Here is a 27,940-nt window from a genome sequence, read left to right as displayed (position 1 = left end):
GTATTACATTATTCAGATACTACACTGCGGCTTACCGAATGTGGCTGTCACTTTTTCTTGTCTAAGGGTCAGCGAGTGCGTGGTTATTTTGCACTGGGTTGAGAGGTGGCCCTGTTGTCAAAACGGAGCCGTTGGATAAAGGTGACGGAAAACGTGGACACAAACTTCTCCTGACGCATAGCCATGAAGGGTAAGACTAAGAGCTTGTAAAGTGGAAATATTCTTGATAAATTACATATTTGTAAAGTTAGACTAAAGGCGCTCTGCTTTAGAACCTGTTTGCTATTACTATTAGGCCTCTATGTTGGGGGCGGACGAAATTTGAACACGCAGTGATATTCCTAACCCTGACAAGAATGGGCATGGTTAACTTTGTCTACTGATACAGGACAGTTATGTGGATAAGGAGGGATTCTGGGGTTATAGCGACATAGTCTTTACAGCTGCCGATATACCAGATTAATAGATGTCATAGTCCAAGACTCCGAGTACACTGACTATTCGTTGAGGAGTAGGCCTTTGTGGATACACCTAGCCCCGAAAGACTCCAACTCCATTCTTATACTGGCTAAACATCGTTGAAGTCAGGACGCTAACAGTAATATGAAATAGGCAAAGCCTAATACTGAACGTAGTGTATAGGCCTACATATAACCTCAGTGAGACAAATTAATAAGTGATCTGTTATCAACATTCAGGTTCTATATAGGCCTACTGTAGTTGACACACTTAGTGTAACCAAAGGCGAAATGTCACTATTATCAGTGATGAAAATCCTGACATTTCACCTTTACATAAATAAGGAAAGGTTATTAAAACACTTCGCAGTAAAAGTAAAAGAAGAATCTATGGTTTTTGGCATTTTGTACCCTTGTTAACCAATACCATTGCTGTTATTGGCCCACTGTATATGGCTGGGATACCTCCACGCTGAACTCCATCACATCTCTGACACTGAGCTCATATGGTTAGTAATCACATAGAAAGAAAACTCTGTTCAAAAGATTAATTATGATTGTGTGTCATAAGGTGCTGAAAATCAAAAGCGCTGGTGCAGACAAATTTTAGAATCTGGGTGGTTGACTCTTGTTGATGTTTGGCGGCCATACTTACCGTGTCCTACAAATATGACAGATGAATGAATTTAACTTAAACGACAATGTAGGTCTCATTTTGTTTGGTATTAATTTTGTACTCAACAAGGGTCCAGGCAAATTGTCTTTGTTACAAACAGGTCTAAAAAGACACCAACCTAACTACCTGCTTTCTGCACCACCACACCACCACCACCATATGCCCCTACTCGCCTTAGAGTAGACTTATTATAACCATGAAGGCCTCAGTGGCACTCGCCTCGGCCTCTGCTGCAATCTCTAGCAGCTAAACGCATGTCCTGCTTCATCGTGGAGTTGTGGGAAAATGGCGGCAGTGGCCGAGAATTGTGTACTGTGGAATCCTTCATGGCTATAATAAATCTATGCTAAATCAATTAGGGATATTTGGTGACAGAGTGGTGGGTGCAGAAAGCAGGTCTTTAGGTTGGTGTCTTTTAGTTACGTGAAACTTTTTCGATAACAAAGACAATTGGCCTGGATCTTCATTGAATGCGAAATTAATACTGTTAGTGTCAATACTCCAAGGACGCTAGGCCAGTATAAGAAAAGGAGTTGGAGTCATTCAGGGCCAGAATATGTTGTATTCAGCATGTTGTCTCAATGGTGGGACACATTTGACGGCCCGAATAACCACTTTACTAACCTCCCCTCCAATCGCCACACAAAATTTGGTGATGATAATCCAATAAAGACTACACACCTTAAACAACAGCATTTGCCCAGGATATCACCCACACCATCATAAATTTGATACTGTGACAAAGCCAAATAGCCTTTATTGTCTAGCACTACCAACTGGCTGTGCTTTAATCTGGCAGAAGGTGAGATCCCACTGATTTATGTATTTATTTGATTTATTTATTTATTTGATAGGTGTTTTACGCCGTACTCAAGAATATTTCACTTATACAGCGGCGGCCAGCATTATGGTGGGAGGAAACCGGGCGGAGCCGGGGGAAAACCCACGACCATCCGCAGGCTGCTGACAGACCTTCCCACTTATGGCCGAAGAGGAAGCCCATATGAGCTGGACTTGAGCTCACAGCAACTGCATTGTTGAGAGACTCCTGAGTCATTACGCTGCACTAGCGCCCTAACCAACTGAGCCACAGAGGCCCTGGAGATCCCACTGAAGCACTCGCAGTGCTCCATTATGCTCTGACTGTTTCTATATGTATTCTTAGTAAAATCCACATATTGTTTGGCTGTTGACCTACAGAGTCATTATCCATTTATAGATTTCTGCAAATTTTCTCACCTAATCAGTTTGAGAAGAAGTGTTAGTTATCTTTTACTCAGAAAAAATTTTTTAAATCTTTGTAGTAACCAGCATACCGTACATGTTGTAAAGCAAAAGTTAGTTTTACCATAAGGTTCTTTTACTCCAATGAAAATACACTTGTGATGTAGCATGATTAGTGTGATTACTTGATTAATTTTTCTGCTAATTGGTCATTAGGTTTTTCTGTGTGTCTGAGTTGATACATGTATGTATGTAGATGATAAAGTAGTTGTCACTTAATTACATGTACATTAGTTAGTATCCAGCCAGTTTCATATAACTATCTACCTTATTTGCTTAATTGGGGACGGGTGAAAATATTATCGCTTTACTGGACTAAATTGGTTACTACATGAACTATATGTACATATCTTGAAAAATTGTACTGTTTATCTGTTCTTTGGCAACAAGTCTGCTGTATCCAGTTGTGTCATCATACTGTGATCCAGTCTTGTGTACTCTGTCTTCAGAATGGCCTTTCAGTGAAGCAGCATTGTAAATACATTTCCTCTATACCTGTATATACAAACAGTGTATTCTGATCGGACAGTTGGATAAATATCTAGCAATCTGTGTGCTCCGGTTTTGTCTGCTTGTGTTGTAGTAAGCTCTCCGAATTGAAACATATACATGAAGACCAAACAGCCTTGTGCTTTTATTTATTTATTTATTTGATTAGTATTTTACGCCGTACAACCTTGTGTTTTCAGTTTCCCTGTCTACTGTAGGCTGCTGAACATAGTAATTAGCCGCCAAAGGATTCAGAATTTGTTATTACCTCATGATATCGATATCCACTGTATGATTAGCACAAAGGGTGCGGCTTTGCAGTTTTGGTTGTCAGGTTTTATGATTTATCAGATTTGTCTATTTTTATGGACTTTTTGCAGATATTAGTTATTTTCGCTATTTTGTTTGCCATCTTCCCATGCTGTGAGGTATTTTTAGCGTGTTTTCTGATTGGCTAGAGATAATTCAGGAGGCGTAGCCATCGATCGGTCAATTTACCTTTCACAAAATGCCAGCTTCATCTGTGCATATGTTACCATTCAAAGTGTATTTTAAAATTTACATGTATACATTTTATTGGTATTTTATGCTGTACCCAAAAATATTTAACGTACAAGACAGAGGAGAGCATTATGGTGGGAAGAACGTGGGAGTAATAATTAAGATTTTAAAATTTATGAAGTGGATGACATAATAGCTCAAATTCCAAATCATTTTAATACTATATATCCATTACATGTCAAAGTGATATTTACTGAAAGGCAATAAGTTGACGTTTTTTAGTAAACAGAGAAAATTCTATTTTATTACCGAATATGAATTTTATGCCAAAAATCTCCAGTTTAGCCACTTCAAAGTTTTTGAATGGCTTTTGATGGAATTTTTCTTCTTTATTTTTCTCTCAGCGTTTATTTCTTTTCCATTCCCCTATCTCTGATATAATAGTCGGAAAAACTTTTACCTATTGACCCATGAGCCCTGATAGGGTTATGTTAGCCTCAACAGAATTTTTTTTTAATGATGGCCTTATGTGATCGCAACTGAACCTACATTGCCTATTTGACCATGACAGATTTTTCCAAAAAAAATTATAGTTATAGTTACATTCCAGACCCTGGCAGATTGAGTCTTTGAACAAAGAATGCATATCAGTAAAATCAATCACCACTGACACTTATCATTTAAAGATAAGTAAAACGGAAAAGCTTTTTCAGGCTACCAATATCGCTAGACTGGTTTTTGCTTTTTTTTTTTTCGTGGTCTGGTTCTTCAGTTAAGGGACCTACATGTTATTGCATAGTAATCTGGAAAATCCCACAGAAACATGGGCATTATTCTCTGTTGGCATTGTTATGGCCTTCAACAAACTTTCATGCACCATGGTTACCAGGGCCAAATCTAGAAATTATGGCCTTCAACAAACTTTCATGCACCATGGTTACCAGGGCCAAATCTAGAAAAAAATTGAAGGTTCTGACCCCAAATTTTAAAGGTGACATTGTGACAACATGCATCAAGAAATTTTTATAGGAAAGGCAACGATTTGTGTGAAAATGTTTTATTCGTAAACCATCATATTTACATGTACTTGTTAGTTTTAATACAGCTTGATTACATGCAGTTTGGGGCCCAAACAGTTTAGGAACCAGAACTAAAATGGTTCTAAATACGGCCCTCGTCACTGATGTCTAGCTGGTAGTTATGTAATAAAGTGTATTAGCAAAACGACGACCTTGCAATACGGCAAGCACAAAAAATATTTTTAAAATACTCATAGAAAAGGTCAGTTATTGCAACAATGTCCTGAAGAGAGTTCATTTTGCAGTTGTTATCTGCTCAATATCAGTTGGATCAAAAGTCATGAGCCAAGTTGAAGTACGAGGCCACTACTAAGGTGTACGTTATCAGTTTCATTATCAGCCCCCATCCCACACAGCAACAGCATGGCAACGCACAGGGCATGACCGACTTCCGAGGTACATGTACATATAACGACTTTCTTATGACGAACACTTTAAGCATGGACTTATGATCATTATAAAGTTCTGAGGAGTGATTAGAATTTATGGAAGTGATAAATTTGTTTATCATTTGAGGTACACATAGTTCATTATCTTTAAAACTACAAGCTGTGTACATGTACCTCATATATCAAGTTACACATGTACATGAAATGCAGTAATTAAAGAATACATGAAATGTTTGGTTTTAATTTTTTAATCTCAGTTTTAGGGTGTGGCCTACCCTTATTCCTCAACCTTTTTACGTTTGATAGAGCAACTTTCAGTGCAATTTTTGCACATTTTTGTCAAGACAAAACTACATTGGTTGGATTGGTCAGTTTCAGGGCTTCATCACAGGAAAATTCCTTCAGAATATGCATGAATAAACACCTTGCAAATTTGCGAAAAAGGTTGAAGAATTACAGTAACATATGAAATTACAAAAAGCTTGTCAGCATTTTTCTCGGGGTGTAAAAAATGACTTTAAGTACAGTTTTCCTACGCCCCAGTAGTCAGCCTGCTTTGGTGACGTCAATAATGATAGCTGTCAAAACAACTTTGTTGGGGGAAGAGCTCAAATGGAGTGTGCTAGGCTGGTCCTGCATTTCAAGTATGCTCACCGATGACATCATTGCCAAATATTCTCAAGCCCTGACAGAAAATATGAATATGGGCTATTAAAGTATATATTAAATATGCCTAATTGAATTTTTCTTTTCTTTTTTTATTTTTTTTATTTATTTCGGCATACTTTTCTTTTCATTTTTTTAAAAAACCACACTCTTTATTTTATGCTACTTTTCGATGAATATTGTTTATGAGGACGATCAATATAATTTTGAAATTGTTGCTTGTTGTCACCAGCTGTGCAAAATATTGAACACATTTATTGATTACTTTCAGTTATAATATACGAGTTCATAGTATATATAGGTTTTTTTGGCTTCATATGTATGACCTATATAGTGTTGTGTTACCTTTATGTGGTATACTAATACTGTGTGCTGTATTTTTTTTAAATTGAGGTTACTCTCCCATTTAAATTGCACATTTTGACCATCAAGCTGTGGTTAGGTGGGACGTCTGATATGACTAATGGAGATTTTCGAAGTTAACGCATTACAAACTAATAGAAGTTTTACATTTTAAGCAGATTTTATTTTTGTAAAAGAATTTGAAAAGCTCATTATGAACTGTAAATAATTTTTTAAGCCAAGTGGGGGAAATTAAAATCTTCAAACTGCAAATCACTGACTTTATTTGTTTATTTATTTATTTGTTTGATTGGTGTTTTACGCTGCACTCAAGAATATTTCACTTATACGACGACGGCCAGCATCATGGTGGATGAAGTCCAGGGGAAACCCACGACCATCTGCAGGTTGCTGGCAGACCTTCCCACGTATGGCCAAAGATTAAACCAGCATGAGCTGGACTCAAAGTGACCGCATTGGCTCCTGGGGCCATGTGGGTCAGACATGTAAGTCTGATCTCTGAACATTTCTGCGACTCTGAATGGCTGATGTCATGTTTTTCAGTTTCATGTCTAGAATAGAGTTGGTATTTTTGTGATAAAACATTCATACTGCAAACTTCGGCAGGCGATATCCAATGGTCGTAGTTTAACACCTGAAAGCTAATCTTGTGTTATGTCATAACTGATGTTGTGTGACAAGGGAGGTAATTCAGAGGCGGCCTTTTGCCGTTACTTAGTGCACACATGCAAAACCGTTGATTGGAACCATATAAAATAAAACCAAAAAAGGTTTTTGCATGGTTATGAAAATTCTTGCATGTTCCTGAACTCTGAACAACATATATACCGTCTCTGAAAAAATTACACCATGTATTGATATATTATTGACAGCTGAGCTTTTTGGCTGTGACTTGATGCAAGAGTTTCTTTCTTTATACCTTTGTTAACTACATATAATGTTCATGGCATGTCTACATATAAGGTGTTGTTGGCTGGGTGGAGAACACTGAGGTCTGCTCTGTTAAAAGTTAAGAGGAAATGCAGAGGAAGTACTCTCTTCCCCCACTCCTGCAGCAGGCAATTTTGTTAGGTTATGAGGAAATATTTGTTAGAACAACATCCTGTGTTAAAGCTGCATGTAGGGTGGTTTGACTACACATGTGGCACAGATGAAATCTGGCATCTGTTGATTCTGTACTCAGGCTCTTGTCACTCTAGATGTTATGGTTTAGCAGTGCTGGTTTACTTCACTGTGTCCACTTGTCAGCAGGCTGTTTTGTGTGCAAGGTCTATCCTCTCTCCTGATGGTCAATTCCATCTTTTCCCATTGGACATATTGAAGTATTCCCCGCTAATAAACATGTATTCCATGCATCACATATTTGCACAACATAAAATTCATGGCAAAAAAGATAGGCTAAACAACTTAATTAATAATGTGAGTAACATGGTGTAAATGTCATAATTAGTATGCTACCATCTCATGAAGTGGTCGGCTTGTTGGGATGATCAAAAGCTAGTCTTCGTTTTTAATCCCCAATAGTGGTAGTATCCAGTCTTTCTCAGTGTCACTAATACCAGTTACAGTCGAATTTTTATAAGACAGTGAAATCAACAGTCATGCATAAGCCTCAAGATTACATTTATAAAACGAATTTATATTTGGTAATATTTATAAGGGGAAATGTCCTAGTGGAATTATCCATTTGGGGGAAATGTCCATGTGAGGGGTTGTCCATTTGGGGGAAATGTCCATAGGGGAAATGTCCTAGTGGAATTATCCACATGGGGAAATGTCCATTTGGGGGATTGTTCATTTGGGGGAAATGTCCATGTGGGGGATTGTCCATATGGGGGAAATGTCCATGTGGGGGGTTGTCCATATGGGGGAAGATGTCCATGTGGGGGAAAATGTCCATATGGGGGAAAATGTCCATATGGGGGAATTATCCATATGGTGAAATGTCCATGTGGGGGATTGTCCATATGGGGGAAAATGGCCATGTGGGTATTGTCCATATGAGGGAAATGTCCATGTTGGGGATTGTCCATATGGGGGGGGGGGGATGTCCATGTGGAGGATTGTCCAGATAGGGGAAATGTCCATTGGGAAATGTTGGAGGGGGTTGTTCCATAGGGGAGAGATGCCTTACAGGGAACTGTCAATAGATGGAAATGTCCAATCCATATACCGGTTACAGACTCATTTCCAAATGGACACACTTGTAAGTTGTACGTGTACGACTCCCTTGGTTTCAAGCAAAGCTTTACTGTAAACAGTTTTGACACAACAGTTAAGTCAGTAAAGCAAACATTGAAGTGAAAATTACCTGCCTGATATTTCATGTATGGGACTGAATTACAAAATCATCAGTTATATGCCATATTTTGAGAAGTACATGTATTCCTAAAATATAAACCTGAAATTATTGTATGTTGGAAAATTGATCTGTCTGCTCAAGTTTAGCTTCTTCTGTTTGGACTTAAAGCCAATCAGGTAGTCAAGTGCCTAGTGGAAAATTGATCTGTCGGCTCAAGTTTACCTTCTGCTGTTTCGACTTAAAGCCAATCAGGTAGTCAAGTGCCTAGTGAAAATTGATCTGTCTGCTCAAGTTTACCTTCTGCTGTTTCGACTTAAAGCGAGTAGGGTAGTCTGGTGCCCAGAGAATGGCAGTCCTTTTTTCCAGGCTCTGATTCTTATTATCCATATAAAACTTCATGTAAGATCACGTCAACAGTCCTGAATGCCTTACTGCCACAACAGCAGTACCAGGAAGCTATTTACATCCTTTTGAAGAGGACGTCACCTCATGTATGATTTAAACTCTACAAACTGAGTTAATCTCCACATGGACTAGTAAATGCCAGAGCATTGGCAGACCATTCAACCTACAGAGCACAGTCACTTACTTGTACAGGCCTACTGGTTTCAGTTGCATTTATGAGTAAAGTGTTTACGTTTTCAGGTCATCAAAGGTTACGATGCAGTTATGTCTGCTTGTCAAGAATAAGGTTACTGGGGCCTAGCTGTATATTCCCTACCACTCCAGTATTCTTCTGTTTCTGCTGACCTCTTGGTACCCTTATAAATTGTGTGACATTGGTTGTCTGTTGTTGAGGCAAATGGAGACCATAATAACAGTAGTCATGGTGTAGCTTTAAACCAAACAGTAACCCTATATTGTTTACACATCTCAAATGAAATATCCGTAGCTTTGGCTACTATACAATACTAGTGCTGTGTTACCTGGAACCCAGTGTGCAGTTGTACATGTACACGGACTATTAAGAAATGCATGATGTAATGCACAAGTCAGCTGTTCAATAATTGTTGATGTAGATGAAGGTATGTTTAAAATGTATGTGGTAAAATCTGTGAGGGACAGATGTTTGAAACCATGAACATAGTGCCTGCTGCAAGCCATATCTAGAGCTTATTACAAAGTTTTATGTCAGAGGTAAGTGTTGTGTGGTGTATAAACATGATTTAAGTATGAACGCACATTGAAGCTAAGTATTGATTTGTGTCCAGTCATGTCATCGTAGCTGATACGTGTACACGTAGGCTACGTGGTGATTTATGCTATTAAATTTAGAACTTAGTGGGCAAATTTAATAGCAAATAAATTTAAATTTTGCAGTTTAACACCATGTTGGTGACAGACGCAGTGGAAAAGGGAAAGGTATAGTGGGAGGTTGTAGAGACTTGCTAAGGACCACCCACTGTGTCCATCTGTCACTGGCTGAGGGTACAGACCAATAAGGGGTCCAGACCTCAGGTCCCTCACAGGACTCGATACCTGTAGCCTGTGTGACACAGCTGCTGGTAGATCCATAAATGATAATGTACACCTTATAGGTTATAACCAGCTGTGGATCATAAGATTCGCCTACCTGGCAGATTGACTTGAAACAGTAGACTACCTGTGGAGTTGTGCTCATTGTTAACATGGTCACAGCGAAGACCCTTCAGCACAGCCCATCGGCATTCTGCATCAGATCCCATGTTCCACATTGAACTCTCAGCATCCAGTATTTCTTTCTTTCACTCAGAAACTGTGTACTTCTGTATACATGTGCACATATTGTCTAGAAGATGCTGTACCGTCCACCCGCAGGTATGGAGGTAAGGCTAACAGTTATGTTATTAAGGAAGGTAAAGTGGAAAAGTCAGAATTACATGTTAATTTATATACACATGAACGTGTATGTGTACATGTGGTTTTTTCTTCTCTAAATATTCTTACACTTTTTGCTTATACAATAGACACATTTTAATGTTAAACCAATAAATTAATTCCACAGAGTACAGGTAATATAGTATAATACTGTTTTTCACCTAAAGTTTGGCCAGTCAGAATGCACTTTCAACAGCACATAAAGGCTTAATGATAATTTTGATGGTAACACTCCAGTTTTTTTGCTAAGAGAGTAATTAAAGTTTACAAAAAGTGGACCTAGAACAGGTGAATGCATGAATCGATCAGACAAAAGGTAGACTTTAGGTTTAATACAGTAATACATTAAAGCTCAGTTTATTTGCCTATGCGATATATTTTAATTGGGATAAGGGATCAGTATGAAGCAATTTTTAACAAGAAAAGCATTCTTTGTTGGAAAACGCATGTATTTAGATGTACATCATGTTTGGCCTTTTTGGGGGGTTATTTTTTTTGAATTGTTCGAGTTTGAGTGTCCTCCCGCAGATGATCCTGGGCACTGTGTCATTTATTACTTTGATTCTATACATGTAACCTGCTTAAGGCAAAACAGATGCATGTGGCATTGATGTACCATATGGGAACATTTTACATAGCATCTGAGATACTAGAGGCTAGGATTCTGTGTGGCTGAAGGTGTAAAGTTGGCGAACATTGACGCATTCATCTCATAGTAATTCAAAGGTTTGTAATAGTTTGCCTGGGACTCACCCAGTGTATCAGAATGCTGTCATAAACTGTTGCTTCCTCTGTTGAGTGACAGGATTCAGGTGTCCAAATTCAGAAAATTTCTTTTTTGTTTTTTTTTTTCTGACAAAATTGAGATCAGAGATATGCTGCATGTACTTGGTAGGTTCATATTTACAGTTAGTCAACTCTACTGTAATAAAAATAAGGACCAATTATAAGTACTACCAAACCGTTCACCTTTTGATTTATCACACACAGTGAGCCATGCACAAATTCACATAAGTAAAATAAATAAAAAAAAATATATTAAAGAAAAAAAACTCACAGACAATATGCATTTGTAGTCTAAAATAGGATGTAAGTATGAACACCCTGACTTCGTACTCAAGTCTCAGTCGAGAAATGTATAGAGTGACGTACCATAGCATGCTGTACAGACCTTCAAGCTCAACAAGATGGCTTCTCATATAAACCCATTACAGATGCCACTTATTAAAGCAAAAACAATATACATCTCATGTATGCATAATATGTTAGTTTTAGATTTCATCAGATGATGTTGTTTTGATATTCTAAAAAGCATGCCAATGGCACTTTAAAACATGCATGTGCCATTATTTGTTGGTTAAGTGGATACAGCTGAACAGGGGATGTGACTGGGTCATGACCAGGCACATTTGGACAATGTTAGCACACTTCTGAGGTAAGTCTCACTGGGTAAGCCCTAATGTGATGGTACTTACTGTGCCATCACTCACTACACTTGCTGCCTCTCCTGTTAGCTGCGAGTAGCAAATTAACTGCCCTCTAGTTCATTATATATTTATTTATTTGAATGGTGTTTTACGCAGTGCTAAAGAATATTTCATTACACAATGATATGGAAGAAGAAAACCAGGCAGAGCCCATGGGAAACCCATGACTATGAACCATCCGCAGGTTTCTGGCAAACCTTCATAGATGTACATAGGACCATGAGCTGGACTTGAACTCACAGCAACCACATTGGTGAGAGGATCCTAAGGCATTGTGTTGCACTAGCACTCTAACCACTTTGCCAAATGCCTTCTTGTACATGTACTTTAATTAATGATGATCATCATGTTTAAATGCGTTTGTTCCCAGTTTGTTTGTTATTTTTGATTTATTTGCTATGAAGACCTAAGGAAAAAACAGCTTTGACTCAGATCTTACGTCAACTTTTACCATAAAGCAAGAAATTAGCTTATTATGGAAGACTTTTTATGACCATTCATTTTAACAGATGTCATTTTGAATGGATCTGTTTAAACTATTGGAACTTTTGACTCCAATAAAGTATAACAGGCAGACAAAGGGATCAGAAGCACAGGGTTATATAAATGTATATATGTATATCAATATACATGTATATTTGTTGAGTTCCATGCTTTAATCCAGACAACAAGACGGGTAATCATTTAAGTTCTCATAGAAAGATCTTTCCTTGTTCTCAAAGATATCCATCTGAGCTGCACTATGTCAGTTCTTCTCGACGCTGAGAATGTACGGGTGCCTGTACTTCACCGCAGTATCGTGATTGATTTTCAGATGTCACATTTGCATATTGAGTAATATTCAAGAGAGAGGATATTGGTATCTACATGTATAATCCATGCCTCTTCATATACATTATGTATAGATTCACCAATGATGAATTACCATACTTTAGTATACATGTTAACTGCAGTAATCTGTTTTTCACTTCACTCGTGCAGGATTTGGATTGTTCTTAATTTTGTGTGTAATTAATTTATTAAGGTGAGGGTATCCATATGAATGAGGATTGGGACAAGCATTAAAATATTTATTCAAGAATCATATGTATACATGCTTATAGCATGTTAGAATGTAACCTGGAATGTTAATATGGTATGAGAGGAGAGCGTGGACAGTATCCAGTTACCCTGCTCTCTCTGTTGATTAAATAACCTTGGGGACAGTCGGTAGTCAACGACGCATGCATGGTTGATCGTGCATCGTTATGTGTTCATGCTTTTAACTCAGTTGTGAAATGATTCTAAACAAGCAGATCTCGAGATATGGCATTAAACAATCAAAAAATCAAGTATCAGTAAATAGTATGCAAATTTTCAATTATGACCAGGGATACAGCCAGATGTGTAGTTCAATACAAGTTATTGCGAGTCTGAACAAGTACATTAGATAAAAGCTGAGATAATCCCCGTGATCTGTAAACAGTAGCGTTCGCAGACCATGTGAATACTGATTTAATTTTAAATAATCAGGAGTTAAATGAGATAGGTCAATGTATATCAGTTCTTTGACTGGTCATAGTGTTTTGAGTTACATGTACCAATGATATGGTATTCTCACTGTTGACATTGGTATTGTAGTGATCATATTTTCAGAGTTTATAGCAACGTTGATTACAGTACAGTAATCAAAAACTAGTAAAATACCTGTACATACATATCTGAATTATTACAACATTCGAGGCCAATGTATTCACTATATAGCTCCTCACACCATAATGCTGGCCACCTTCGTATAAGTGAAATATTCTTGAGTACGGCGTAAAACACCAATCAAAGAAATAAGTAAATATTCACTATATAGCTACATGTACAGTATACATGTACTGTGGCAGTTTCATTGATTGAACTGTTATTTCAGCTGTATACTGATTTTATGGCCATATCTCAAGATGGACAATACTGCATTATGATATTTTTAAAATGAACATTTTCCTCTTAGAGACATGTTCTAATCTGTCTATGTTATATTTGCAGTGTGCTAATATATACATTTGTGTGGTGTTTTTTCCTCAACATGTCAACCCAATATGGCTCTGAATTACCTCCCTTACTATGCAATAGCAGTTGTGATGTATCGCAAGATTAGTTTTAGTTTTTGTGACACGAAACTCCGAGAAGTGGGACCTAGGGTTTTGTAGCATGCATTATGTATAAGGTTTGTCACGAAGTTGCTATACTGTTTTCTAGGTAATAGAATGTAGAAATACGTGACATCAGTCATGCACTGTGAGACAGAGGATTGACAAGAGATGTTAAATGAGGTAGATTTTTTTCAGCTTAAGTTGAGTTTGCATACCAGAGTTTGCGGAAGCTGTCTGTTGTTGGTTGTACGAGTACATGCCTTTTGTTGGGAAATTTTTAAATTTCCTTCAAATGGCTTAAAACGTTTATTCTTTCCAAATGGCTTTACAAAATTAAAATTTGTCTTCAAGATAGGTCTCCATCTAGTTTATGCCACTTTAACCTGTTAACTTCAAAACTGGCAATTTACCATTTTCGAATGTTTCACCTGACCACAGCTTGCTCTTAAAAAAGCGCTATTTAAGTGGGAAAGTGATTTCAAGGGAGGCGATGCGGTGCGGCCCTACTGACATATCAAGGTCAGAGGTGCAAAAATCTGGCTGTGTGTCAGCTGCCTTACTGATTGCACTAGGCTGTCTGTGTAGTTCACCAGAGTAGACCCTACAGTTGGTTTGAACATATAATTATTAACTAAGGTGAAATCTTTTTGATTGATTGATATCAACCCAACTATAAACTGTAAGCCTGACCCCCATCACATGAATGAAAAATTCTTGAGTACAACTTTAATCACAGTTACAGTTGTGAAGTGTTTTTTATATATACAGATGGCTACAATACAGTAGTATGAGTAAAAAAAATTATCTGAAGAAATATTTATTGACTGAAAAATTGTTAAGTATGACGTATAACACCAAGCCATACATACATGCACATTGTATCATCAATGGATTAAGGCATTAAGGTTATTCTGTCAATACTCACAGCAGTACCTGAGTCAACAGCTTGTGGCTCCAGGGGGAGTTGGTCATACACATACATGATTTCAAACAAGTTTTTGGACAATAATCAATGATTGCCTGGCCTTGACATTCTGAAAAGACCGCATGTCGTCTGTACGCACATGTGTGCCTATGGCTGTACATGTATGCCTGTGGCTGTACATGGATGCCTGTGATTGTACATGGATGCCTATGGTTGTACATGGATGCCTGTGGTTGTACATGTATGCCTGTGGCTGTACATGTATGCCTTTGATTTTACATGGATGCCTATGGCTGTACATGGATGCCTATGGTTGTACATGGATGCCTATGGTTGTACATGTATGCCTTTGGTTGTACATGTATGCCTGTGGCTGTGCATGTATGCCTGTGGTTGTACATGGGTGCCTATGGCTGTACATGGATGCCTATAGTTGTACATGGATGCCTATAGTTGTACATGTATGCCTATGGTTGTACATGGATGCCTATGGTTGTACATGGATGCCTATGGTTGTACATGGATGCCTGTGGTTGTACGTGTATGCCTGTGGTTGTGCATGTATGCCTGTGGCTGTACATGTATGCCTGTTGCTGTACATGATGCCTGTCGCTGTACATGGATGCCCCTAGCTGTACATGGATGCCTGTGGTTGTACATGTATGCGTATGGTTGTACATGAATGCCTATGGTTGTACATGGATGCCTATAGTTGTACATGGATGCCTATGGTGGCACATGTATGCTTATGGCTGTACATGGATACCTGTGGATGTACATGTATGCCTATGGCTGTACATGTATGCCTATGGTTGTACATGGATGCCTATGGTTGTGCATGTATGCCTATGGCTGTGCATGGATGCCTATGGCTGTACATGGATGCCTATGGCTGTACATGGATGCCTATGGCTGTACATGGATGCCTATGGTTGTACACGGATGCCCATGGATGTACATGGATGCCTACGGCTTTACATGGATGCCTATGGTTGTACATGTATTCTAGCGTATCGTTGTACATGTACTGTATGCCTATGGTTGTACATGGATGCCTATGGCTGTACATGTATGCCTATGGATGTGCATGGATGCCTATGGTTGTACATGGATGCCTATGGTTGTACATGGATACCTATGGCTTTACATGGATGCCTATGGTTGTACATGTATTCTAGCTTATGGTTTTACATGTACTATATGCCTATGGCTGTACATGGATGCCTATGGCTGTACATGTATGCCTATGGCTTTACATGGATGCCTATGGTTGTACATGTATTCTAGCTTATGGTTTTACATGTACTATATGCCTATGGCTGTACATGGATGCCTATGGTTGTACATGTATGCCTATGGCTTTACATGGATGCCTATGGTTGTACATGTATTCTAGCTTATGGTTTTACATGTACTATATGCCTATGGCTATACATGGATGCCTATGGCTGTACATGTATGGACCTGTAAACACAAGCAGTCATAACTCGGAGAACTGAATGTAATGACTCCAAAGCTGGTTTTGTAGTTGAACTCTTACATGTTACTGTACACTCACAGTACAATAATGTATGAAGGGCATGGATTGCTCATGGAAGAAAGGCAGGCTGCTCAAGATAAAAATGACTGGACACATATATTGGTGTAAACTCTAAAGCGTACATAGACACATGTGTTCATGTAAGTGTAGATAATACTTCTTTATCGCTGCAGTGAAGCAGGGTAATTATCTTCTGACTCAGTATGTGTATACACAGAATTTCATAAAACTACATGTTTATATGCTTTAAACATATTAAAGTGACCTATAGCAGAACTATGCACAGATACAGACATTCATATACCAGCCATCAACCAAAATGGAGACTGATTGTAAATCTGTGAACTAAGTTATTCACACTGAATTTTCTGTATTTTCCCTCTAATAGCCCACTGGTGCACATTCAGAAATTACCACAGTTGATGCTTCTGTTTTTACGCAGTAATGATCATTTGAGCAAAATGGCCTCTCACTTGTCATTCCTTATTCTCAGTGAAACGAAATTGTAATGCTATGGCATAACAGAAAGATTGTCCATACGTCAGCATTGCTTGAGAGATCTAGTTGGCCTCTTCACAACAGTAGTGATCATGATTGGTAATATTCATCTTCTTGTGTGACAGTTTGGAAAATGATCCTTCCAACTTTAAGGTTGAAGATTTAGGAGTCCTGATGTCATTGCATCATTGTAAACATAAAACAAAGCAGAGAATCATGGTTTTCTTCAAGCTTAACTACTTATGCTTAAGCCTATGGCAGGGCAGACAAAGCTGAGCACTGCATTAATTCGAAATGACGTGGACATATACAAGCCAAGGTATAGAAATACTCTGGCATAGTCTCAACTCATTGTGATAGTTTCCTAGCTGGAAAATAGATTCAGTATTGTATATGTACATAAATTTTTGCAACAACAGCTTAATTTACATTGAATTAAGCAATCTGTACATTCAGATATTAAATTTCGTGTATTTTTCTCTTTAAATTGCATAGCATGTTGCGTGTAATTTATAAACCTGTCTTCTAACAGAAATCCAAGTTGTACAGTGCACATGGGAGATTATACATGGTTGAAGGGATATCATACATACATGTACATATTTCTGTAGATCTGTTGGCGCTACTGAATTTGTACGTGGTAGGTCAACTGGTTCACAGCCACGCCCATGTATTCATGCTCTCCAAATTCATGAACTTCGGGGACATCTCATATTACCTAAATATACAAGTATTTTATTTATAGTGTATTCTAGTTAGGAAATGGGATACATATATGTTCATGAACCTGTACACGCATGTATATATATTTATCAACTCAAGGGTAGGTTTTAAAAATTTTCAGTTCTAGTTTTAGCTGGCCTGTAGGAAGTAAGGAGAGGTATTGTGAGAGTGGGGGATCAGTGTCAGTGTTGATGTGTACAATTTAGTGAACATTCATACAACTCAAGGTAAAACTTTTCATTTTTGTTTTTTTCTTAATATTTATACCACTGTTAACAAAGTTCGGGAGAGTATACTGGAATCACCGTCTGTCCTTGTGTCTGTCTGCAGACACCATTTTGTCCATGCATCTCCTTCCAAAATACTGCGCTGATTTTGATGAAACTGACTATATTCCAACGTGTATATCTTGCCTATCCTCTGGACGTGTGCTTGCTTAAATTTAATGGCAATTAGGGAAGTTTCATTATTACCTCAGTTCAGGACCCATTTTGTCCATGCAACTCTTCCTAAAGTTCTGAACCTATTTCCATGAAACTTAACATGCATCTTCCCTATCATCTAAACTTGTGCATACTTAAGTTTAACTACAATCGGTGATTCGGGTACTTAGTGCAGTGATGGATTTTAATGTACACAGATTTTGTCCATGCAATTCCTACTAAAGTATTGAACCAATTTCACTGAATATTTCTGTACAGGTATTCTTTTATATCTTCTAAACATCTACATGTGTAATAATAATGATTATTATTTTTATTTGACTAGTTATCCCCATTGAGGTACGTGGTATGATAATGCTTTACATGTATACAGCGAAATGGCCTAGCTGAAGACACATCGTGAATAAAAGTTCTGTATTTCACACGGACAATATCCTTGAATATATGAACATCTGAGGATAATATCTGTGTATGACAGTATCATTCTACTTTATTTTGGTTTAGAGGTAAGCATTTCAATGTGTCTCTTAAACATTATGCAGTTTTACAAAGTGCTCGATCAGGTGAGCTACTGGTGTTCTCTGGATGAAAACCACCCCACCTATCTGTGTAAAACCATGGTAATGGTGACACTATAACAGTATAGTGAAATGACACTGAAATGATTTGTTTGTGTCATTGAAGAGGCTTTGTAAAACTGTGCAAATTATTTCTCTACACCCCATACAATGTAGTTCAAAATATTACTTGCAGAGTTGGTTGAAAAGGTTGAAGAAGTAAGGAACATGCACAGGCCTACATGTATATGTACATGGTAGTGGATTTTGTCTATTTATAGTACTAGGTGTTCAACCATCGTAACGTGGTGCATCCATTTTAGCGAGCACTGCGTTGGTTGTTCCAGGTACATGGCAATGTTGTGCCTCATGATATGTATAGCTGTTTGCTTGGGAAACATATGAGCTGTGATTTAGGGGCATAAAAACCATATTTTTTTTCTTCTTTTAAACTTTGAGTGCTTGGGGTTTTAATTTTGTACTTGACAATTTTTTAGTCATCTGACAACGATTTAAACTTTGACAGTGGCTGTATTGCTACCTTGTTTGTTGTGTTTGCAGGACGTTTCCTGACACCATCCCAGAACGCGCGTGTTTGTGTGGGGGTGTGCGCGCGCGTGTCTGTATGTGAGAAGATTCATCACAAACTTTGTGACACCTGGTCGCTACATGGTCACTTCAAACTCTTGTCACAACAGGGTGACACTGTCACTTTCTCTGTCATACCTGACTAGCGCACTGTCCCTTACTCTCTTTACCACCTTTCCTATGGCACTGTCGCCCACACTTTGACAACCAGCTATGAAATCATGACCTGACATCTCACATCTAACCTGACAAACCACCATGCAGACAGATACAAGTTACATGTAAGTTCAGATTGTCTCTGAAGCTGGATTTTGCCTTCTCCACACTGTCACAGCTGATCTGTCAATCACATGTGGGTACCGTGATGTAAAGAAACAGAAACAGTGTTTCTCTGATTTTAGATTCTAACGGTGTGTTACATTAGTGTACCCATGTTCCCTCTGCGGCCATACAAAAGCAGTTTGAATGATGTGGTGTGGGATGCACATGTAAACATGCAGCCTGGAAGTGTGAGTTAGTATCTTACCAGAGCACTTCCTGCTCAATGCACGTATATACCACTGTCACAAATGTGTATTGTGTAGGTTGAGATGCAGCATTGTAGGGAGGAAGTGGTGATGATACTATCGTCCGCATTCTGAGACCTGCTGTCTTCAGTGTATAGCACCGCAGGAAAACCTAGGGGTGCCTGTCTGGACTCGGTGAAGAACACTTGCACTGGTCTTATTATACAGCTTGGGGTCTAATCTCAAACCAAAGTAGTAAGCCATTTGTTTTTGAAAGACAAACAAGACTGTGCATGTACCAGTGTGCCAAGTAGTCTGTACCAATTAAGAGATGGCTGTGTTTCATGGTGCTGACCCTACCCACATGTAGTTTGGTTAATTGTTGTCAAGATTAGACTGAATTGATTACACAATCTGTTGATTCTGATGAGGTCATTTGCCGAAAATAATATTTTCTGGAATTAATCTTGGAGACATTTTTTAGCTCGTAGGTTCAAGGTAAGTGGAGATATTTGACAGTTTTATTTATTTTAAATGTGATTGTATCTTGTCAGATCGCCTGATGTTAGCAGCCTATTTGCCTATACTTACAAACTTGTCTGAATTCCAGGTGTTAAGACAATTTTTTTGTTGACAACACTCCACTCCCAACCCCCTCCCACCAAAAATCAGTCTGAATTTACTTGCATCAAATGTTATAAAATGAGAATAATGTTTTACTTTGACTGTTTGAAACACCTGAAATGAACTGTGGTTTACATATTGTTTTCAGATTAAAGGATATCTGAGTAGTCTTGTCCAAGATGAGGCAGGACAGAGGTGATGGAACACACACCGACTGTGACTGGCACAATCCTGCTAAATGGAAACCACATCAGTGGTGGTGAATAGGGCCAAAGTTAACCGACAAGACTCCACCATGGATACCCTGCCCCTGGTAAGGTCTGATGGTGGCGAAGGAGGGCAGGTGGTGGCTATGGCTTACAAGAAACCCTCCCTGTCCCTCCTACAGATGGTGTTGTTGAATGCTGTGGTCTGTGGCCTGGAGTTTTGTGCCTCGGCGGGTTTCACCTACATCCCTCCACTACTTCTGAAGGCCGGACTCAGCGAGTCGAGGATGAGTTTTGTCATTGGTTTCGGGCCTCTTCTCGGACTGTTCTTTGTGCCTGCTATTGGTAAAGCCAGCGACCAGTGCCGAAGTTCTTACGGCAGACGAAGACCTTTTATACTGGCGCTCAGCTTAGGTTGTATTCTTTCCCTGCTTGTGATACCCTATGCACAGATTTTGACGGAGCGAGTCTTCGGAATGGAGGGAATGGGACGAACGTTTGGAGTTCTGTTGTTGTGTTTTGGGGTTGTGTTACTAGATTTCACAACACAGGCCTGCCTTAATCCATGTGAAGCTCTTCTGTCAGATGCCTCCAAAGGTACCAGTCAACAGGACAGCATCTTTACAGTCTATTCTGTGATGATTAGTCTCGGTGGATGCCTGGGCTACTTCATCACTGCCATTAACTGGAAAACCAGCTCGCTTGGCCTTTATTTTTCATCACAAGAACAGTCTGCATTTTCTCTACTTATTGTGCTTTTCAGTATTACAATGTTAGCGACATTACTCATTGCGGAAGAGAAACCTGTCATCTCGATACCAGACAGTTGTCATCTGATGTCTAAATTAGACGGTGAGACACTTATACCCCCAGAGGTTAACACTGGTCAGCATGAGTCTGGTTATGAGACCAGCAGTAACTCTTCTGTTTCTGAGAATGCGTCGTCTGTTCAAACCAAAATACCGCACAGAAAACATTTTGAAAGGACAAACTCAGTAAGCGACATGCTGAAGTCCGTTGTGACTATAAAACCTGTTTGTAATATATTTACAAGACACTGTGATCTTAACTTTAGGTCAAGACTGGTGATGTTTTTTCGAGGCCGCTGTAGATCCATACAACAGATTATAGTGAGCTATCTCCCTTCAAGAATGAAACATTTTTGGGACATGCCTGTGGTGTTGAAAAATTTGGTAATTGCAGACTTTTGCTGCTGGACTGCTGTCATGGGCTTTAACTTCTTCTACACAGACTTCATGGGACAGGTGGTGTATGGTGGCCGGCCCAATGCCCCGGAGAATTCCAACGAGCGGGACCTCTATGATCAGGGAGTGAGAATGGGCAGCTGGGGTTTGCTCTTCCACTGTATTGTATCAGCAGTATTCGCCCCATTTGTGGAACGCCTGTCCGAGCGTTTTGGACCACGTAGAACCTTGGTGTTTGGCATGACCATTTTCACAGTGGCCATGTTTTGTATGGTGTTTCTGCAGAGCATTACCCTGGTGACACTAATGGCGTCCCTCACAGGATTTGGGTACGCTTGTATCACCATTATACCGTTCACTCTAGTGACAGAGTTCCATTCTGACAAGGAGGTAGGTTAGAAAAATTCCACATGTGTATTTGTGATAACTCCCCTCGGTTGAATTGAATTGAAAATAATTAGTACATATGGTGAAAATTTCTGTAAAATTTGACAGTGTGCTCTGCTGAGGATGTCTACGATAACAGACCTATTTAAAATGATAACTGATGAAAAATAGATTTGCATAAAGTACAGGTATAACAGATGTCTTCATCAATTCCTCAGTACCTGAAAAATGGGGAATTAAATAATTTTTTTTTTTTTGTACATTATGATACGTGAAAGTTGCATTAACAGGTACATTAATGTTAAGCTGAAGGTTTAGGAAAATTGATATGATCACACACGCACACACACGCACACACGCACACACATGCACACACACATGCACGCACACACACGCACACACACACACACACACACACACACACACACACACACACACACACACACACACACACACACACACATATATATATATATATATCAATGAAGAGTAAACTTAAAATATTCACCCCAAAGGATTGTTTGTTACATTGAACTGATCAGTTGTCATTCGGACCCGATTTCAGGTCTCAAACATTTTGTATGGTATTTATGGACCTTTTTCATTTGAATTTGAAGACAAAACTGCACCAGCTGAGTTGGTCGATTTCAGGGCTTGACAAAAAGTATAATTTTTTCAGCCTGCACAGAATAATACATTGAGAATATGCAAACAGAATACATGTAGGACACATGCGAAAAGGTTGAAGAATTACATTATCTCTGCAGTGGCTGCTATGAGTGTTGTCCCCAACCTTGTAGAAGGTGGTGATTTACTCTAGGCAGTCTTAAAACTTGACCAGTGAAATATTCATGGGTACGGTGTAAAACACCAATCAAATAAACAAATAAATAAATAAATGGATCAAAACCTGAAAGGATAATAAACTCTCTTCCCCAGCATTCTGTAGCATGGTGTCTGTATACAAAGCACATATGACCGCCATCATATAAAAGAAAAATCCTTGAGTATGGTGCTAACCTCTGAGAAAGTAAACGGAATTGATGAAATGCAAAATATTATATAAAAATTCAGACGTGTGTTATGGTAATTCCTTATTACGATGGTGTGTTTTGATGAGATTTCAGTGACTCATAATTACATGTACATGCTTCTTATTTGCAGGTGTATTTCTTCGACGCTTCTCCACACTTGTCACCTTCCGAACGTAACAGCAAGCTGAGGAATCGTGGGATAGCGGGTGACATGGCCTTGTTGGACAGTGCTTACTTCTCCGCCGAAGTGGCCTTGTCGGCTGTGATGGGATACATTGTGCATTACACGGGATCGGCCGTGGCGTACATGGTGACGGCTGCTGTGATGGGGATTCTGGCCTGTGTTCTGCTACAGCGAATCCTCACTGACAAGCAGGAGGTGATCTCGCTGATCCGCGACAGACATCAAAAGTTAGTGACAGTTTCTGACCAGGACCAGCAAGCTTTTCAGATGTCAATTTCTAACAACTGTTAACCTCAGATATCCCAGGAGCAAAGAACACAGAAACCATTGGAAACCAGCTGGTTTTCTGTTTTAGTGGTGTATATGTAAATGTGATATTCATGTAGACATACATAAAGGATGAAACTTTTAGCTAGTTTATAGTTGACTGTAACTATACATGGCTGAAGCTTATTGCAAATTTATTGTGATATTGTCCTAAGTTACGGCTTATAATATTTTAACATGACTATACGCATTTTATATTTTATACTTTGTACAAGCATTATATACATTTTTTTTTAAGTTGAAGATGGTCCAAAGGCTCTTAATTTACAGAAACATGCTGTACCTAAAGTTTAATTTAACATATTAGCATGCTCGATAAGAGCAGTTATCTCCCTTTCGCATTTAAAAATATTTTTGCTTTTAGAGGCAAATTTAAGCTTTACATTCAATAAAGCTTCTCACTGACGTTTTGATCATTGATGCAGATTTATCCCCCAGAAGATGTCATTTTATAGTGTCTCAGTGGGCGATAACCTGATTTGATTAAAAAGACCTGATTATAAAGAACATTCACTAGAACCACTAGAACATCTTAATGTGTGAAATACGTAATACTTTGAGAAGTAACATCCCCCTAAAATGTACTGGTCACTATGCACCCTCATCAGTGATGCACTCAAGTCAAAGAAGTTTACTTGCAGTAAAACAAACTACTGTTCCTCCAAGGTTTTTGATAATGAGTCAATTTTGGTGGAAGAGAGATACTGCTGGTGCATAAAAATCAAATCCATCATTGCTGCTATATGTCCTTTCTATGAAGAAATTACATACTTTGCTTCAGACAACATTATTTTTCAAGCTTTTAGTGTTTCAAACAAATACAGAGAAAAAAACAAAAATCACACATACATGGTTCTAGTGTACATGTAGGCCTACCATTTCTAGCTATGTGGCCATCATACTATGGGAACAAGTATCATTGAAGGCTTGTGAGTTAAGCGTAACCAAACAGTATTGAAATTATTGTTCAAATTCAAAACAGGGACTATTATGTACAGGGAAATGAATCAGTCACTGACATAAAAAAAACAGCTGCCAACCAATGAGAAACAATCAGGGTGCACAACTCAGTCAGCTATCTTCTCTTAATAGGCCACTTACAGGTGGCAAAATATGTCTGCCTGCATCCTAATGTAATGTAACTCAGTATTGTTGCATTTGCACTCTCAACAAAAACTTTTGTTGACAAGATGTACTTCTATGGAAAACATTGGAACATTTCCATTTGAAAGGATTCCAACAAATGTTATCTTATCAGTCAGAAAGATTACCCTAATTTTTTAACATTTGGAATATTTTGAAACATTCTGAGAGAACTATGGGGTGTGTAGAAATAATTTGCACATTTTTATGAAGCCTATGTTTTTAATGACAGGAGCAAATCAATTTTAGGGTCATTTTCAATTTAATTGTGCACATAAATTCCACTGAAAAAGTGCTTTAGTGGTTGAATAGGATGAAGATTTAAGTTTGAATTGATAAGTGTGTGTACATGAATCACTAGACAGGTGGCTTAGCCAAGGGGTCTGGACCAATACATATTCCAGGTTCTTACGATTGACATATCAAAACAGAGATATACAGCTGTTAATGATATAAAATGTGCAGTTTGACATACTACTATTGTACATATATGTTTACAATTATTGTTTCACAAATACAAACATTACAACAGCAACAGGGTGAGATATTTTGATCTTAGTCTCATTTTTTAAGAAAGCTAACCGTTGATGGTTTTATAACCAAAGAGAATTTTTGTTAGTAGATTTTGTGGCTCAACATCTTTGACACATGCTGTAGCTTTTTAATCTATAAACATTTTGAAAGTCTCATTGTATCAGTGCCTTGATACTGCACAATGTTCTCTCACAACCATTACTGTAACTACAGTATTATGTAAGAAATGCATTCACAACTTTTACAGGTCCATTCTGTTGTGAATAAAGAGTCTACATGCCCATTCTGTTGTGAATAAATAGTCCACATGTCCATTCTGTTGTGAATTAAAGAGTCCAACTGTCCATTCTGTTGTGAATTAAAGAGTCCACATGTCCATTCTGTTGTGAATAAAGAGTCCACATATTTCAAACTGAAGGTATGATTCACAGTAGAGCAAAGAAAATGGTTGAACAGATCATTCTGGAAATGTTATGAAGTTGTCCATGTCTAGTTTTGTGCTTAAGTATTTTTGCTTGTTTTAGCACATCTTCATGTTATCAGAATGCTTTGAATTTTTAATCTGAATATGTTGATCCATTTGGTAGTCTAAAATCTGGTACTTCAAAGTATTACTTTATACTTAAAAAACTATGTGCACGTTGAAATTAGCTACCATTTCAGAGTCGTCTTCCATTGTCGGTGAGCTCGCTAAATTTTATTAACTTCCATGTCATTAACTACTGTACGCTCTTTAACTTGCACTGAGTATATGTGCCACAGAATGTCGGATAAGAATTTGTTCCACATGTTGGATGTGTTCATGTCTCTTCACAACAAAACTTTATATGTATGTAAGTTCTTTGTTACCATAAATGTGTTCTTGTGCAGGATAGCCTATTGAACACTGTGAACACTGTATTTAACACTGTGTTCACATTGGAGTCATTGCACTCTGTCTTATTTTACAATATCCTATTGAACACTCCACTGAGTAAAACATAGGTGTCATTTACTCAATGTCCTATTTCAAGATAGCCTTTTGAACACTTAACAGACTGCAATGCTGGAGTCCTTACTCTCATGTTCTATTTAAAGATAGCCTTTTGAACACTTAACAGACTGCAATGCTGGAGTCCTTACTCTCATGTTCTATTTAAAGATAGCCTATTGAACACATGTCCATTCACATAGGTGTTATTACACATCCTGTTTCAAGATAAGTTATTGAACACTTCATAGACAGCCACACTGGAGTCTTTACTTAGTGTCCAGTTTTAATATAGCCTATTGAACACTTCACAGACTGCAATATAGGAGTCATTACCCTGTCCTTTTGGAAGATAATTTGTTGAACACTTCACAGACTGCAATATGGGAGTTATTACTCTGTCCTTTTGGAAGATAATTTGTTGAACACTTCACAGACTGCAATATGGGAGTCATTACACTGTGTCCTATCTGAGGTAACCTATTGAACACTTCATGGACTGTAATACTAGAGTCATAACTCTGTGTCTGTAGTGACTATAAGATAGTGTATTGAACACTCCGTCTGACTGCAAAACTGGAGTCTGTATTATTTGTCCTATTTCAGGATAGACTGTTGTACACTCCATCTGATTACAACATTGCCTGTAGTCTTAAATCTGTGTCAGAATAGCCTATTGAACACTTCACGGACTACAATATTTAATGCATTCCTTCCTCTGGGTCCTATTTCAGGATGCAACACTGCAGGCAATGCTCTGTCCTATTTCCTATATGTACATATACTTATTTTGCTTATTTAACACATTGACAGTGAATCCAGGGTCAGAAATTTAGCTGAAGACATCAAAAAGCAATATTATGGTACATGTATGTTGTGTGCGTATCTCTGAATAGTATAGTTACTTTGCTGCAGATCAGTTTTTCTAAGAAAAGACCTTTAAAAAACCATTGTATTATGTTGTAGGTTTTATCTGTTGGAAGATATTTTGGCTTAAGTTATAATTTTAAACCACTTGTCAAATAATTTAATTGTCTTCACGTGCCAAACTTGACCAGTTATCATCTGTTATATATTAACATATATTCTGCTTGTTTGAGTCAAAGCAGGCAATAACATATCAATTGTCTTGAGTTACATATAGATGTGGGTTACATTGTAAGTGTTTACTTGTATACACTTACATCTATTTTCTCTCAAGCATTTTGGTATGCATTTATAACTATTTTCTCTCAAGCATTATTCATTTATTTTTTCTACTTGCATCTAAACTTCAGAGGGGTTTTAGATTTGTATGTTCTTTGCTTTATTGTACAGCATACATATTAGTACTCTGGTTTTTATGGCAATTGCAGTGTAAGACGTCCAATCTGCTATACTGCATTTGATACGACATATTAGAGGTCTTTTCTTTGTAGTGGTTTATATTAATTTGCAATCTTGTTTGCAGTTGGCTGAATTATATATTGCTTTGTTTTGGTTGTTCTTGGACTTGTTGAATATGTTGATACTGTGGCATAGATATATATGCATGGTTTATATGCATTTGTGCTTTTATTTACATATATACCTGTTTTATTTATTTAATTTAGACTCCTGTAAATGTTTTGGTACAAAAAATATATATGTACCGCACATTTAGACCGATCATCCATTTTCTGTATACTTTTAGATCTACTGGTAATTGTAGATTTAACCAGTGTATGTTTCAAGGTCATAGTTCTGATCCGTGGTATTATCTACTTGGATATAAATGTGCGAATTTCACATAGATTTAGCATGGTTGTTTGGTTTTAACGGTTTTCCTGAGACATTAATTTATGCATGTATATCAGAGAATTGATAACATTGCAGACATTATTTTATCCCTGT

The 27,940-nt window shown here is 38.0% G+C and overlaps 1 protein-coding gene across 2 annotated transcripts; it reads left to right on the top strand.

Moving 5' to 3' along the window:
* Positions 1 to 118: 118 nt before the first annotated feature.
* On the top strand, positions 119 to 27,940 carry LOC135468330 (solute carrier family 45 member 3-like). Of its 2 annotated transcripts, none has more exons than XM_064746524.1 (3): positions 119 to 190; positions 20,227 to 21,879; positions 23,041 to 27,940. In XM_064746524.1, the coding sequence occupies exons 2-3, from the start codon at positions 20,317 to 20,319 to the stop codon at positions 23,383 to 23,385; spliced, it is 1,908 nt and encodes a 635-aa protein (XP_064602594.1). In that variant the 5' UTR covers positions 119 to 190; positions 20,227 to 20,316; the 3' UTR covers positions 23,386 to 27,940. The 2 variants fall into 2 exon arrangements, with proteins under 2 accessions (XP_064602594.1, XP_064602595.1); XM_064746525.1 differs by lacking the exon at positions 119 to 190 and adding an exon at positions 9,198 to 9,344.

Source organism: Liolophura sinensis, chromosome 6 (assembly GCF_032854445.1).
Source record: "Liolophura sinensis isolate JHLJ2023 chromosome 6, CUHK_Ljap_v2, whole genome shotgun sequence".
Lineage (NCBI taxonomy): Eukaryota > Metazoa > Mollusca > Polyplacophora > Chitonida > Chitonidae > Liolophura > Liolophura sinensis.
The sequence above is the reverse complement of the archived record's forward strand: the minus strand, read 5'-3'. Positions and strand labels throughout refer to the sequence as shown.